The sequence below is a fragment of the Abramis brama genome, assembly GCF_963993115.1.
Source record: "Abramis brama genome assembly, chromosome: 24".
Taxonomy (NCBI): Eukaryota; Metazoa; Chordata; class Actinopteri; order Cypriniformes; family Leuciscidae; genus Abramis; species Abramis brama.
This window is the reverse complement of record NC_139986.1, coordinates 20,643,500-20,657,534: the sequence shown is the minus strand read 5'-3', so window position 1 is coordinate 20,657,534 and position 14,035 is coordinate 20,643,500. Positions and strand designations below refer to the sequence as shown.

The 14,035-nt window shown below is 38.5% G+C and overlaps 1 protein-coding gene across 1 annotated transcript in view; it reads right to left on the bottom strand.

The window, feature by feature from the left end:
* Positions 1 to 1,324: 1,324 nt before the first annotated feature.
* vipr2 (vasoactive intestinal peptide receptor 2) overlaps positions 1,325 to 14,035 on the bottom strand; it is a 30,633-nt gene continuing 17,922 nt past the window's right edge. Inside the window, exons 5-13 of the mRNA XM_084102103.1 lie at positions 11,157 to 11,254; positions 10,668 to 10,803; positions 9,783 to 9,933; positions 8,386 to 8,446; positions 8,144 to 8,213; positions 6,837 to 6,928; positions 6,181 to 6,316; positions 5,811 to 5,852; positions 1,325 to 3,229 (exon numbers count right to left, since the gene is read on the bottom strand). Of these exons, the coding sequence (XP_083958229.1) occupies positions 3,056 to 3,229; positions 5,811 to 5,852; positions 6,181 to 6,316; positions 6,837 to 6,928; positions 8,144 to 8,213; positions 8,386 to 8,446; positions 9,783 to 9,933; positions 10,668 to 10,803; positions 11,157 to 11,254 (960 nt within the window). The 3' untranslated portion in view covers positions 1,325 to 3,055. The remainder of the gene's footprint in view (positions 3,230 to 5,810; positions 5,853 to 6,180; positions 6,317 to 6,836; positions 6,929 to 8,143; positions 8,214 to 8,385; positions 8,447 to 9,782; positions 9,934 to 10,667; positions 10,804 to 11,156; positions 11,255 to 14,035) is intronic.

Below are 14,035 nucleotides of genomic sequence, written 5' to 3'. Positions count from 1 at the left end.
AAAAAAAAACTCACTCCAAGCTAAACTCAAAAGTTGGCAGCCCTGATGTATGTTGTCAAAAGAATCCACATAAGGTCATAAGCCAATGTTTTGATTTCTAGAAAGTATTTTGAAAATGGCGAGTAGGCCTATGTAGGCTATATCAGGATCAAAGTGGATGGGAAAGTTATATTATGCAGTAACAAGATTTCAGTAATAATATTAGTTACCTGGACAGTAATGTGTTACTAGTAATGCAATACAGTAATACAATGACTTTTTGCAGTAACTAGTAGTGTAACTATTTAAGATTTCAGTAATATTAGTTACCATCCAAAAAATAGCTGGTTACAACATAACTTTTGTTGCTGCAACCCCTAGTGACTTGAAATCAAACAATCCAATCATTCCTAGATCACCATGCAAGAACACTGTTGTCAAATGTAAGTTGTGGCATTACTCTGTAATTAGTTACACTACTAGTTACTGCAAAAAGTAATAACATTACTGTAACACTTTACTAACGCATTACTGCCCAACACTGGTTGGATTGCACTGGTTGGATTTTCTGGTCGGATTGAGCAAAAATGATTAGTTAATTGCAGGAAATCGCTTGCAAACACTGCTAATGAGCAAAGGGCAGGAGGCCTGAAACATCTCTGCCATGGCAGTGTGCCATCCTTTATTCCCTAATCTTCATTCAAACAACTGTTACACTGAAGGCTGCGAAACTCCATAATCAGGCTGCGTGAATTACCGTGAAACTTCATTTGTGACATTCTGTCAGTTCAATTGTTTTTAACGGAGTTGACGGCACATCTAAACGGATCTGCTTAGGAAAAATAGTGAAATAACATTCTGCTAGGGTGTTGCATGAAGATACAGTGTGGATGTGGAAGTCAAAGGTCTGAAAATGAGAGCTGTTATTCACTGTTACTTTTTACAGTCTCCAAGGAGAAGCATGTTCACTCCTTTTTGAGCATACAGGAAGGCGATAAGACAACAGACGGCAATAGAACAGGAAATGAGTCAAAACAACATCATCTGTGTTTGATATAATCTGTGTTGATGGTGAAGCTGATTTGTTGATCGGCAAGGGAGAAGTGTAATCGTATTTCACTGCTCCTTTTTTAGCATCCCATTTATCGTTCCCTTCACAAACCAGGATCATAAAAACAACCTTATCTACTATATCGACATCGCTCATCTAAATAATTTTGCAGTATTAAGTAGATATCAATTACGGCAGTATGAATCGCTGGTAGAGTTAGAATAAGTGGTGAAAATTAATTTCAAATTAAATCAGCTAAATAGTGATTAAATAGTGATTAAAACAGTGACTGAATACAGTTTAAAAACGTCCACATTTAATGAAAAATCTCAATACAGTTTACAAGAAACATTCAGCAAAAATGTAACAATTGCAAAAACTGAGAACAACTTATGAAAACATTGCAGACGGTTAAATATAATAAAAGAGAAGTGCACAACGTTATTTACATCATGTCAAACACGCTAGATTCTACACAGAGGCATACTGTCCTCCACAACAAACAACAGAAACCCTCCTTCAATATTTCGTTTAGACAACACACAATTCCTTTCTGCCAGGTCTAATTAAAGCTCCATCTTTTCTTCTCCCTCTGACAGTCTGATAATGATGCTGAATGCCCCTGCCCATGGCATCTGTGTCACTTTAGATGAACGCAAGCTCGCACGTGGTGTCCCGGGGACCTTTCGCTCTTCAGGCCCAGCTGTAAGAGATCCGATCTCCTCTCCAAGCCATTGTGCAGTCTGTGGACCGCACTTCCCAGAATCTGTTTGCGACAAGAACGCAGAACGCAGCTCGCACTGAAATGTCACTTTCAAACTCGCTGTGTTTTGTCAGATCACTTGACCTAAATCTGCGTCCAACTGTCTGCTGGATTAATTATCTGTTGTTCAGTTGAATGAAAAGAGCACAGGCAGCAGGATTCATTGCAGTGAACAATTCCCCAACCCCCCTGACAATGTAAGGCAGAGCAACACAAAAGTGAAATAATCAGAAACGCCATCAACACCTTCCATTGAAATGACTGATCAGTGGGATATGAACTAAAAGAGTTTGCGAAGTAATAACAGTGAGTCGCGTTTGGTTTATTGCTGGATCAACTAAATATTTATGCCACATACTCGTCGATAAAACTCATTTCATTCATAAGACTTTACTGAATCTCCTCGCGTAATAACGAAGAAATGAATTACATTCACATGCTAGAATATATATATCCTGGAAAAAGTATAATCTTATATCTGAGAGAGCTCATACTGTGGCTTTTCTCCAGAAGGTATAAAAAAAAATCCCAGGGGTCATATAATGACAAAATGGCATTATGTAATGCTGCAGACACAAGAACAGTTCAATATCAGAGCAAGAATTTTTGCTTTTTCTTACAATCACCACTTTTTGTTTGAGTGAACGACTGTCTTTTCAGTGTAGGTCAGTGTCCGTGTGTATCTGAAGAAAGACATATTCTCCTGAAATAAGTCCGAGGCTAATCTGGACGCCTCCAGCGGTAATGTCCTCTTTGTGAAAACCTCACATTTGAGTTTGGTATAGAGGTGACCCACTTCTTGAATTCATCCAAGACCAATGTTCTTGGGGTGGCGGCTGTGTTTTCATGTGTTTACAGCATGGCACAGCGTCTCCATGAGTCTAAGAAATTTCCTGTGGGTCTTAAGTAGCATTTACATAACACTATTATATAATCTGACCCTAATGCTATGAAAGTGTTTACAAAAAACAATATATATTGTGATCAGAATGATAGTTTTTAATGCACCAATACTCTCACTCACAGAGGTTTGGTTTAACGTTATTTTGGTAGACAAGCAAGATTTTGCATTGAACTGAAAACACACTCATGCCTCATGGAGATGCTGAATCCTCATCATGTCTCCTGCATGTCAATATCATGCTTCAGAAAGCCTAGTCCTCTTCAGCATAAAGCTTTTGAAAAAGAAAACGAGTTGTTAGCCGAGGGGCAGTGAACTAAGAGCATGATTCATATAGCGCCGCTTCTGTTCTTGGGATGTCTCACACCACGGTGGTCTCAGTCTGTAGGAAAGACTGGGCTCTGGAGTTACGATGGAATTGGGCCATGTTTTCCGTGCCATTTCTGGATATGGACGAACTGTGCAGACGGTAGTCACGGCCGATGTAACGCTTTAAACGCAAACTCCGCCACTTTCTCTTGAGTTCGCTCTGGACCTGCAGAGCAGTCAAATATAAAACCCAGTATCATTAGCACAGCCATACACAGTGTGGTAAGTCAACATGAAATCAAAATTGAACCAATTTATGTACTCAATACACAATCCTTGACTACAGTGGGGAAAAAAAGTATTTAGTCAGCCACCAATTGTGCAAGTTCTCCCACTTAAAAAGATGAGAGAGGCCTGTAATTTTCATCACAGGTACACTTCAACTATGAGAGACAAAATGAGAAAAAAAATGCAGAAAAAAACATTGTAGGATTTTTAATGAATTTATTTGCAAATTATGGTGGAAAATAAGTATTTGGTCACCTACAAACAGGCAAGATTTCTGGCTCTCACAGACCTGTAACTTCTTCTTTAAGAGGCTCCTCTGTCCTCCACTCGTTACCTGTATTAATGGCACCTTTTTGAACTTGTTATCAGTATAAAAGACACCTGTCCACAACCTCAAACAGTCACTCTCCAAACTCCACTATGGCCAAGACCAAAGAGCTGTCAAAGGACATCAGAAACAAAATTGTAGACCTGCACCAGGCTGGGAAGACTGAATCTGCAATAGGTAAGCAGATTGGTGTGAAAAAATCAACTGTGGGAGCAATTATTAGGAAATGGAAGACATACAAGACCACTGATAATCTTCCTCGATCTGGGGCTCAGCGCAAGATCTCACCCCGTGGGGTCAAAATGATCACAAGAACGGTGAGCAAAAATCCCAGAACCACATGGGGGGACCTAGTGAATGACCTGCAGAGAGCTGGGACCAAAGTAACAAAGGCTACCATCAGTAACACACTACGCCGCCAGGGACTCAAATCCTGCAGTGCCAGACGTATCCTCCTGCTTAAGCCAGTACATGTCCAGGCCTGTCCGAAGTTTGCTAGAGAGCATTTGGATGATCCAGAAGAGGATTGGGAGAATGTCATATGGTCAGATGAAACCAAAATAGAACTTTTTGGTAAAAACTCAACTCGTCGTGTTTGGAGGAGAAGTTGCATCCAAAGAACACCATACCTACTGTGAAGCATGGGGGTGGAAACATCATGCTTCGGGGCTGTTTTTCTGCAAATGGACCAGGACGACTGATCTGTGTAAAGGAAAGAATGAATGGGGCCATGTATCATGAGATTTTGAGTGAAAACCTCCTTCCATCAGCAAGGGCATTGAAGATGAAACGTGGCTGGGTCTTTCAGCATGACAATGATCCCAAACACACCGGCAACGAAGGAGTGGCTTCGTAAGAAGCATTTCAAGGTCCTGGAGTGGCCTAGCCAGTCTCCAGATCTCAACCCTATAGAAAATCTTTGGAGGGAGTTGAAAGTCCATGTTGCCCAGTGACAGCCCCAAAACATCACTGCTCTAGAGGAGATCTGCATGGAGGAATGGGCCAAAATACCAGCAACAGTGTGTGAAAACCTTGTGAAGACTTACAGAAAATGTTTGACTTCTGTCATTGCCAACAAAGGATATATAACAAAGTATTGAGATAAACTTTTGTTATTGACCAAATACTTATTTTCCACCATAATTTGCAAATAAGTTCATTAAAAATCCTACAATGTGATTTTCTGGATTTTTTTTTCTCATTTTGTCTCTCATAGTTGAAGTGTATCTATGATGAAAATTACAGGCCTCTCTCATCTTTTTAAGTGGGAGAACTTGCACAATTGGTGGCTGACTAAATACTTTTTTCCCCACTGTATCAGTGCAGTTATTTCAAACAAAAATACTTGTCTTTGTAATTTATTCATCACAATGTAATTCCTTGCTGCTCCACCTTTGAAAAAACTGTCACCAATCCCTCTTATTTTTTAAGCCCTCACTTCTAACAACATCATTTAGACAACTTTTCATGATTCAATCAATCCCAAATTGATAATATAGGGTCCAGCTTGCATTTTTTTCTTTATGTCATACATTTATTACATAATTGGCTGGTTTCACAGACACTGCTTAAGCTAGTCCCAGACTAAAATGCATGTTTGAGCTGTTTTAACTGTAAGCAACTTGCACTGACATATATTAAAATAACCTAAGCCCTGTCTGTGAAACAGACACCTATGTGTTGTGAATGTTTCATGTTGACTTTAACTAGGAAGGAATACTACGGCTCTGTTCCAAAACCTAGTGAGCAGCCTGAGGAGGAGATAGCATTTTAAGGCATCATAGGCATGGAAATGAAGGGTGCTGTGACTTAATCATATTGCTTTTTAAGATACTTTGTTTTGACCAAATTCAAAGGCAAAAGCCAATCCTAGAATGCATTGCTACAAACTAATAAAAAATGGTGTCCAAGGCGAGAGAAATGTTGATTATAAATGAATGTTTCATTTGATATAAAAAAGCATTGCTACAAAACGTTCAGTGTAATTAAAATGTATTTATTTATCCCAATAATGTGTGTGTGCTATGCATTTTAATGCTTATTAGAATATATTGCTTATCTTAGCTACATGCGAACATCAAAGTCTAGAGCTATTTGTGTTGCTGCTTATTTAAAGTGTCGCTCACTTCTAGGTTTTGGAAAAGAACTGAAGTGAGATATGTCGATAAGATTGATAAGATTGCACACTGACCTCACTATTCAAAAAACAATACAAAATCGCAACCACCAAGCCCTGTGAAAGGAACATAGAGAGTTAATGTGGTACAACATTAATAAAGCATCATATCCATTTAAAAATTTGGAGTCGGTAAGATAAAATGTTTTTGAAAGAAGCATTAATAAAGTAGACCAGTTTTCTACTTTATTATATACTTTATAATATAACTTATTCCTGTGATGGCAAAGCTGAATTTCCAGTCGCAAGAAACATATTTTATTATTATGAATAGAAAGTTCAAAAGAATAGCCTGTATTTGAAATAGAAATCTTTTGTAACATTATAAATGTCTTTACTGTTACTTTTGATCATTTTAAAGTGAACACTCAGGCATATTCCCCACCTGAAATGATCCCAGGCCAAGGTCAAAGAATATTTTGTAGTTTTCCATCTCTCCATTTTCTTCTATGATGTAAACAAAAACAACATAGTTGATGCCAAAGAGAGGGATCAAGAGAAGTGTGGATTTGGCCAACCTCCTGAAAACAGAAAGTAACAGGATTTGGACGGAGTGATAAGGACGGACCCCTGTTATGATAGCATGGCAATTTTTGTCAAATCGAGAGTTATTACCAAGCATACAATGGAGAGCTCCAAACCGAAATCTTTAGAAGAACAAAAAGGGAAAAGTGCATCTGGGAGAACCATCAAATAGACAACAGCCTCTCATGCATTAGCGACAGGGCATTCAAACACAGAGCGTGCCACTCTCAGCAGAACAAAAACTCAGATTGCAAAAATCGCAACATAAATATTTCACCCCCATTTCAATGCAAATATATTTAGCACTGCACAAGAGATAGTGGAAGCCTTGGATAAAAATGGAAAGCAGTCATCCATTTCCATCTATTTTTCAGAGATTCATGCTAGAATGCAACTCCTGGTAAATGTAAAAGGGAGATCTCAGCTATGACCTGAATAGCACATAAGAGGATTCAAACATGGTGGCTGATACCATGTTTGCAAAATAGAGTATTAGTTGGCATCCATTTGCAATACCTGTACTGAGACTGATCGTTTCCACCAACATCAGGACACCTCAGTTTCTGGACCAGGATTCGAATGATGCTGATGAACAGAATAAAGTTGAACTGTAGAACACAGAAAGGAAGAGAACAAGATTTTATATCATTCCTCTTTTATACAATGACATTCTCCAGACTAAACATTACCACTGAATCCTGTTCACTGGATCTGACACGAGAAGATCTCAAAACATTCTGTAAGACTTGAACCAGATTACAGGATTATTGCACACACTGTAACACGTGAAAACGTGCAGTTGCTGCCTTAAAGGAACAGTTCATCCAAAAAATAATAATTCTGCCACCATTTACTCATTCTCAAGCCGTTCTAATCCTATATCACTTTCTTTCTTCTGTGTAAAAGAATGCCTCAGTGCTCCAGTGTTGACCCCACTGACAAAAATATATTTTTTATATCTTATCCACAGTAGTCAGACAGGTTTGGAATGACATGAGGGTGGGAAAATGATGACAGAACTATCAATTTTGGCTGAACTGTCCCTTTAAGGAGTTGATCTGGCCTTTAAAATAACACTACAAAAATAACATGTGTTTGATTTTTAAAGAAAACATTGAAAGCACCAAAAAAATGGGATTTGGTCTGCCAAATGCATAACTTCAAATGTAAAATGATCATCTCCAATTTCCATCTTGCTTAAATCCATCAGACAGATAATAAAAACAAAAGAGGGCACCTGTTTCTGTTCCTCATAATTAATCCCGCCATAAAAACCCAAACCAAAACAAACAGAACATCTTGGCCAAAGCTTCATCGACCAGTGGGATTCTGGGTAAGAGAGATGTAGATACATGGTAGATGGTGCTCTGTGAGAGTTATCTAAACACATGAATTACCAGAACCGAGCATGTTTGCCAGAAAAACATATGACGTTTTTTATAATTATTGCATTCCTAGGCTCCAGAGGGCTGAGGAACATTTTGACCTGGATGCGTTCGGGCAAAGCTGTCAAACACAGCCATCATGCTGTCCAAAGACATTTGATCTTTTGCAGGTGAGGGTTTACAAAATGGAAATGGCACAGCGGACACAAGAGAGAGCCCTGGCACGTGTGCTGAGAGAGGCACTTGTGACAGCATGTTTGCTCGCTCTTCCTGACATGCCTGCGCTCACATCTCATCCAGGACATGGAAACTGTCCGTGAGACTCAGCACATCCCAGTGTCTGCTTTGCTGGCAGAATCCCTCCCTGCCTGACATAATGCATACAGTATGAGGCTGGTCTCAGTGTGTTTATAAGTACTGGTGTGAGGTTATACTCACAATGACAGATGCCATAATTGGCCAGTTGATCACCCGCCAGGGAATCGGAGCGTCATTTCTCTCCCAGCATCTATTAAGAGAAGACATCAAAGAGTTACAAGTGCTTTCATAACAGGAGTAGCAAATGGGAATGCGTTTCATCTTCTTTTGCCTCATTTTAATCTCTCAGGTTTAAATATCCGCTATTAAGAGTCTCATGTGAGTTCTGTCACCGTCTGATTATGCTGTGCTCAACTGCTCACCCTGTGTCCTCGAGGTAAATCCTACACACAATCCATGGAATCACAAACACGGTGGGGAATCCTGAGGGAAGGAGAGGGAATGATAAAATATCAAGAGACTTTGTGCTGACATTCCTTTGTGTAATCAATGTAAATATAGGCTACAGAGAGAGAGAGAGAGAGAGAGAGAGAGAGAGAGAGAGAGAGAGAGAGAGAGAGAGAGAGAGAGAGAGAGAGAGAGACAGATAGACAGACATATACAGATAGACAGACAGACAGACAGACAGACAGATAGATAGATAGATAGATAGATAGATAGATAGACAGATAGATAGACAGATAGATAGATAGATAGATAGATAGATAGATAGATAGATAGATAGATAGATAGATAGATAGATAGATAGATAGATAGATAGATAGATAGATAGAAATACAGACAGGTAGACAGACAGGTAGACAGACAGACAGACAGACAAATAGATAGATAGATAGATAGATAGATAGATAGATAGATAGATAGATAGATAGATAGATAGATAGATAGATAGATAGATAGATAGATAGATAGATAGATAGATAGATAGATAGATAGATAGATAGATAGATAGATGAAAAGGCAGACGGAAAGACAGACAAACAGACAGAAAGACAGACAGGCAGATAATGAGACAGACAAACAGACACAGATAATGTGATGTTAGAAAACAGCATCTCTGCTCGGACACCTGCTGAAAAATCTGTTAGTTGAGTTTCCTGTTGGGAGGTGGGCCACTATCTCTAGACAGAAGAAGAGCTGGAGAGGAAATGCTGGTAAACAGAACATGATTAAAGAGGCCATGTTAGTCGTCACTGTCATGATGAAAGAGAAGCTTAATGAGGTGTTGATATGATGAGTCTAGCAAGCCACGCCCAAGCCTGTCCTCTAGAAGTGAATGAAGATCCTGCTCTCCTTTCTCTCGCCTGGAAACTCCAGAGACGCAACAAACTACAAAGACATACTAATACATAATGCAAGACAAACAGCCTGAACAAGACACGTCATGTTGTTCCCTTCGCTGTTTTTCCTCCGAGTAGTGGGCGACATCTATTCAGAAGTGTTTGAATGAATTAAGGAAGAGACATTCAGTGCTACACCATGAAGAGGTGTGTGTTCTCAAATGATTTTCTATGCACGCATCTGTTCATGTCAGACAGGATGAAAGCAAACGTATTAAATGCAGTGGGAAGTGGAACTTTTCTAGGCTCCAGACTCAAATGATCCTTTATTTACTCAAATACCTGCTTGAAAACACTGACATGAATAGCATTAAAAGACTGAAAAGTAATTTTGAATTCATTCTAAAGGTTAACAAATGATTTTGGAAAAAGGAAACATCTCATAAAGGTCAGTGTCAGTGTTTTTAATGAAGACTCACCCCATCCAATGAGGAGATAGATGATGAAGTGTCTGTTCTCGGAGAAGATGACCATCAGTAGGGTATGTAGGTACAGACCTTCCACCAGCAACCAGTAGAAGTTTGCCATGATGAAGTAGTTGAAGATGATCAGGCTGGCCTTGCAACCAATCTAAACACAAGCACAGAGAACTGCATTGTGTACTACATATCTCTGAAGCAAACCTGTGTAAAGATTTGGGGTTTTAGGGTCTGCAGTGACAGAAATAACCACCTTTTAAAACTGATGAAGCATAAAATGTGTTTAGTTGACTATGCATGTTTTGGCTTAGCTCAGTTCAGACCCTTAAAGGTGAAGTGTGTAATTTTTTCGATGTATCTCATATCTCAGTTTAATGTGCTCAGACAGCTGAAAGTAAACCATTTGTAAGGTTGGCTTCCTGAAAAGTATTAGCCCTTTCAAACATTGCAATGTTTGTTTGATCTGCCTGGTATGCCAACTTCTGGTTTAATGCTTTGAGATTGAGGTTGGGATTATGGGGTGATGTGGTGTTGGGAAACAATTAGTATTTTTAGTTGTTTAGTGTCACTAGTTGTGCAGAAATTACACAGTACTGTTCAAAAGTTTGGGGCTCATGCGCATGCGTACTACGTGTTCAGTCTATAGGCACGTAGTGCTTCTTTTCAAAGTGACATCGCCAACTACTGGCCTGGAATGCATAATACAGCGTTTTTAGTCGTTTACGCGGATCTATGTGAATGGGGATCATTTTGACAACGTTGTCGCCTGTACGCGAAAAAAGCAAAGGAAAAACTTTTCCGTTTTTGGTATATTGTTGTCATGTAAACGTACCCTTAATTACATGAATTTCCTTGTGGAACTTCTGTATGGATGGAGTCACTCACCAGTGATGGCTGCTTTGTACATTCTACGTTCTCGTGGGAAAACAGAATGGCATCTTTGACCAGCACAGCGATGGCCCTCAGTATGAAGGAGAAGAACAAGTTCAGATGGATGTAGTTCCTGGTGCAGTGGAGTTTTCTGTTGGAGCATGACAGTGCTGTAAATAAACATGGCCTCTTTCTATTTTAATTGTGCTTATGGTTAGTTTGTGAGAAAAAATGTAAAGACGTCTTAAGCACTGTTCCATTCATCACATCTCCAGACAACTTCTTAAATGAATAACTTCATTTCAGCAAGATAATCACTATCGGGTTAAAGTCGTGCACCAAGCATAATGTTTATCCTCAATGTCAAAAAGTTTAAAATATAGTCGTTCAGAAGCCTGCCAAATGATTACAATTAATATAAGGCAGGCTCATCCATCCATACAAAGTGTGCTGTAATATAAAGCAGACTCAACTACTGGAACTATTTAAGACTCTGTTTCAAACCTGAACAGACAGAGGATGGTGCTGCCGGTGATAAGTGCGATGAGAGAGAGGCTGTGTCCGAGTGTGTAAAGGGCCTTCATCACTGTGTAGAAAACAAGCTGGACAGAGAGAGAAACAGAGTATGAGAAACACTTGTATTTGCACTCCATTCACTCCAAGGCATGTACACATTATGCATTTGTCTGAAAAAAAGGACAACTGTTTTTGATTCAAGTGGATTTTAAGTGCTTTTAAATTATTTCAAATAACTTTTTATCTTTGAAAATAAAGTTGCCTGATTATTGTAGGCAAAAAAAAGATGATTGTAGGTTTTACAGTATAAAGGTATGTCTACATTTGTCTAGTTCATGTTGCACAGTTTCCAGAACATTTAAATTCTGTCATCACCCACCTACGCTCATGATGCATAAAAATCATTCTTTTTTTCCCAGTAGAGCAAAATGTCAAAGCTGCCATTTCCACATAACAGAAATGCATGATTAACACTGGCTGTCCAGTTGCAATTTCACTTGGTTTATTAAAAAGGTATTCTGTATGATCATTTTACTCAAGCCGGATTCACACTGTACGATTTTGGCCACGATTTGTCTGTCTGAGACAAATTTTGCAAATCCTAAAAGATTCCTCTGGTCCTAGGCTAAAAGTCTTTGATCGTTAGTTTGACAAATTCACCGACAGCCGATTAATGACCGTTGCGATCAAAGTTGACCTCTGACAAAATTCTGGCAGAGTCAGAAGATTTGACTCAGTCCTGCAGTGTGACTTCTCCTACGATGACTGTCAAATTGTTTTTCAAGACAAGCCACGACCAAAATTAATGTTAGAGATTTCTTTGTAGCCACCATTTCAATCCTTTGTGTAATGCAACTCACTGTCACCGAACATGTCATTGATTGATGATGTAAAACTCCGGCTGAGTTTTCTTGTGTGCGTCCGTTTTTAACGTGTCTTGACTGTCGTACAGTCTGACATTAATGACAACTGATATCGTACAGTGTGACATGGCTTACAGCGGGGATCATGTTCGTACAGTCTGACAAGGAACAATAAAAGGACTATTATAAATCGCACAGTGAGCACCCGGCTTTGCATGAAAAAATAAAAATCTAAAATGAATATATTAAAATAATATTGGGCAACATGGACAATTTCAAGTTAAGCACAATCTGTAACCCAGACTTTATTTTACACGGTGAACCAGATTTCACCAAGTACAACATGTTCCTGGATCAACATCTTTGTTGATTCTGAAACAACATTCCAATCAACCAATGTTTATGTCACATTTAGGCCTACAACCAGGGTTAGGTGCTTCTACATCAGTGGTATTCTCCTATTATTTCCCTCTGATTTTAGGGATAAGTTATGGGTAGGGTTAGTGTTAGGGATATGATTAGGACAACATTTTCACTTTAAGATGAACAAATACGCTTTTGTAAAATAACATCACATAACAAGGATGACAGGGTGAATAATAACCATGGAAATGGCTTGTTGGACAGGCAGCTGCTTGGCGGTGGATGAGTGTGATGAAGCTCAGACAGATTCATCCCCCATAAACAGCATTCTTTCAGTCTGACTTACTACATGGCACACTGGAGCCAGAGCACCCACTCATCAACATTAACAACACCAGGAACATTCCTCCTGCACTACTTTAAACATAAAGCTGAAAGAAACATTCAGCGAAATTCTCACAAATTCACCGTCAGATGGTTAAGAATGTTTTTGTCTGTGTGCGCGTTTTTGCTTTGGTTTCAGAGCAGTGATACATTCGTGACTGTATGACATTTAATTACAAAAATAAAAATGTATTTGTGTATTTGATAGTTCATAGTTAGCATTTTATGTGTCATAAATAAAAAGTTTGCACTCTTTGAATAATTTGACAAAATTATTGGAAAAGACAAAAATGTTCTGTTTACAAATAATATTTTGATCTTTCTTGATTTTATTAACATCACAATTGGGCAAAGTATAATGCATTTAAATAATATTGAAATGGTTTATATTTATTTATTTACATTTTTTGGAACAAGGATTAAAATATAAAATGTATAAATAAAAGGCATTTGACAATAGAAAAAAAAAAAAGAATGAAGGCATGTTAACAAGTTTCCAAGAGAATTTGTTTAAACAAAAAAACTAACAAAAAAAATGTGTTGGAAAAAAACGCCCATAAATCTGTTGGTTGACATTTCTTTTGTTTTGCTATCTTTCTTTTAGGCCTGCAGGTTAACTGCTGTAGCAGTTAAAAGGAGGAGACAGAAACCAGCCTCTGTGCTGGCTTTAGATGAGATGAGGGATTGTTTCCTTCTTCAGACAGTCTCTTATTTATTGTTGGATGTGATTTGTGTTTCAGGGAATGCCCATGGAAAACTTCTGGAGAACTTCAGATTAAAAGTGACACTAATATGGCACTTGGACCTCAACATGCGGCGCAAGGCCTAGGAAAAGGTGAGCATTGTTTAGACGATGTCTAAGTAGTCTATTTAGACTTAAAGGGGATGTGTGTCATTTTTTTAATGTTAAAATACCAGGTTGATTATCTTGAAAAGTGCACTATCAAACAGTGCTCTGCAATATTTCATCCCACATAACAATGCTGGCTCAACCAATGACATGAGTTTCAGGGGCGGGATTATCGGATTTTCTAACCAATAGCAGATGATGTTTGAAAACTGTTTGAAAACAGTCATTAATTTATAAATTCTTTAATTAAATTCTTTAATAATCATTACTTTAATTATAAAGTGATGCAGAAATTACACAACAAATCAAAGCCAGATGTTTTTATAAGCCTCTGTCTCCTCTAAAGTGATTAGTAAATGATTACATTTGAATACAACCTTCAGTCTAAAGTACTAATTTAAGGGTGA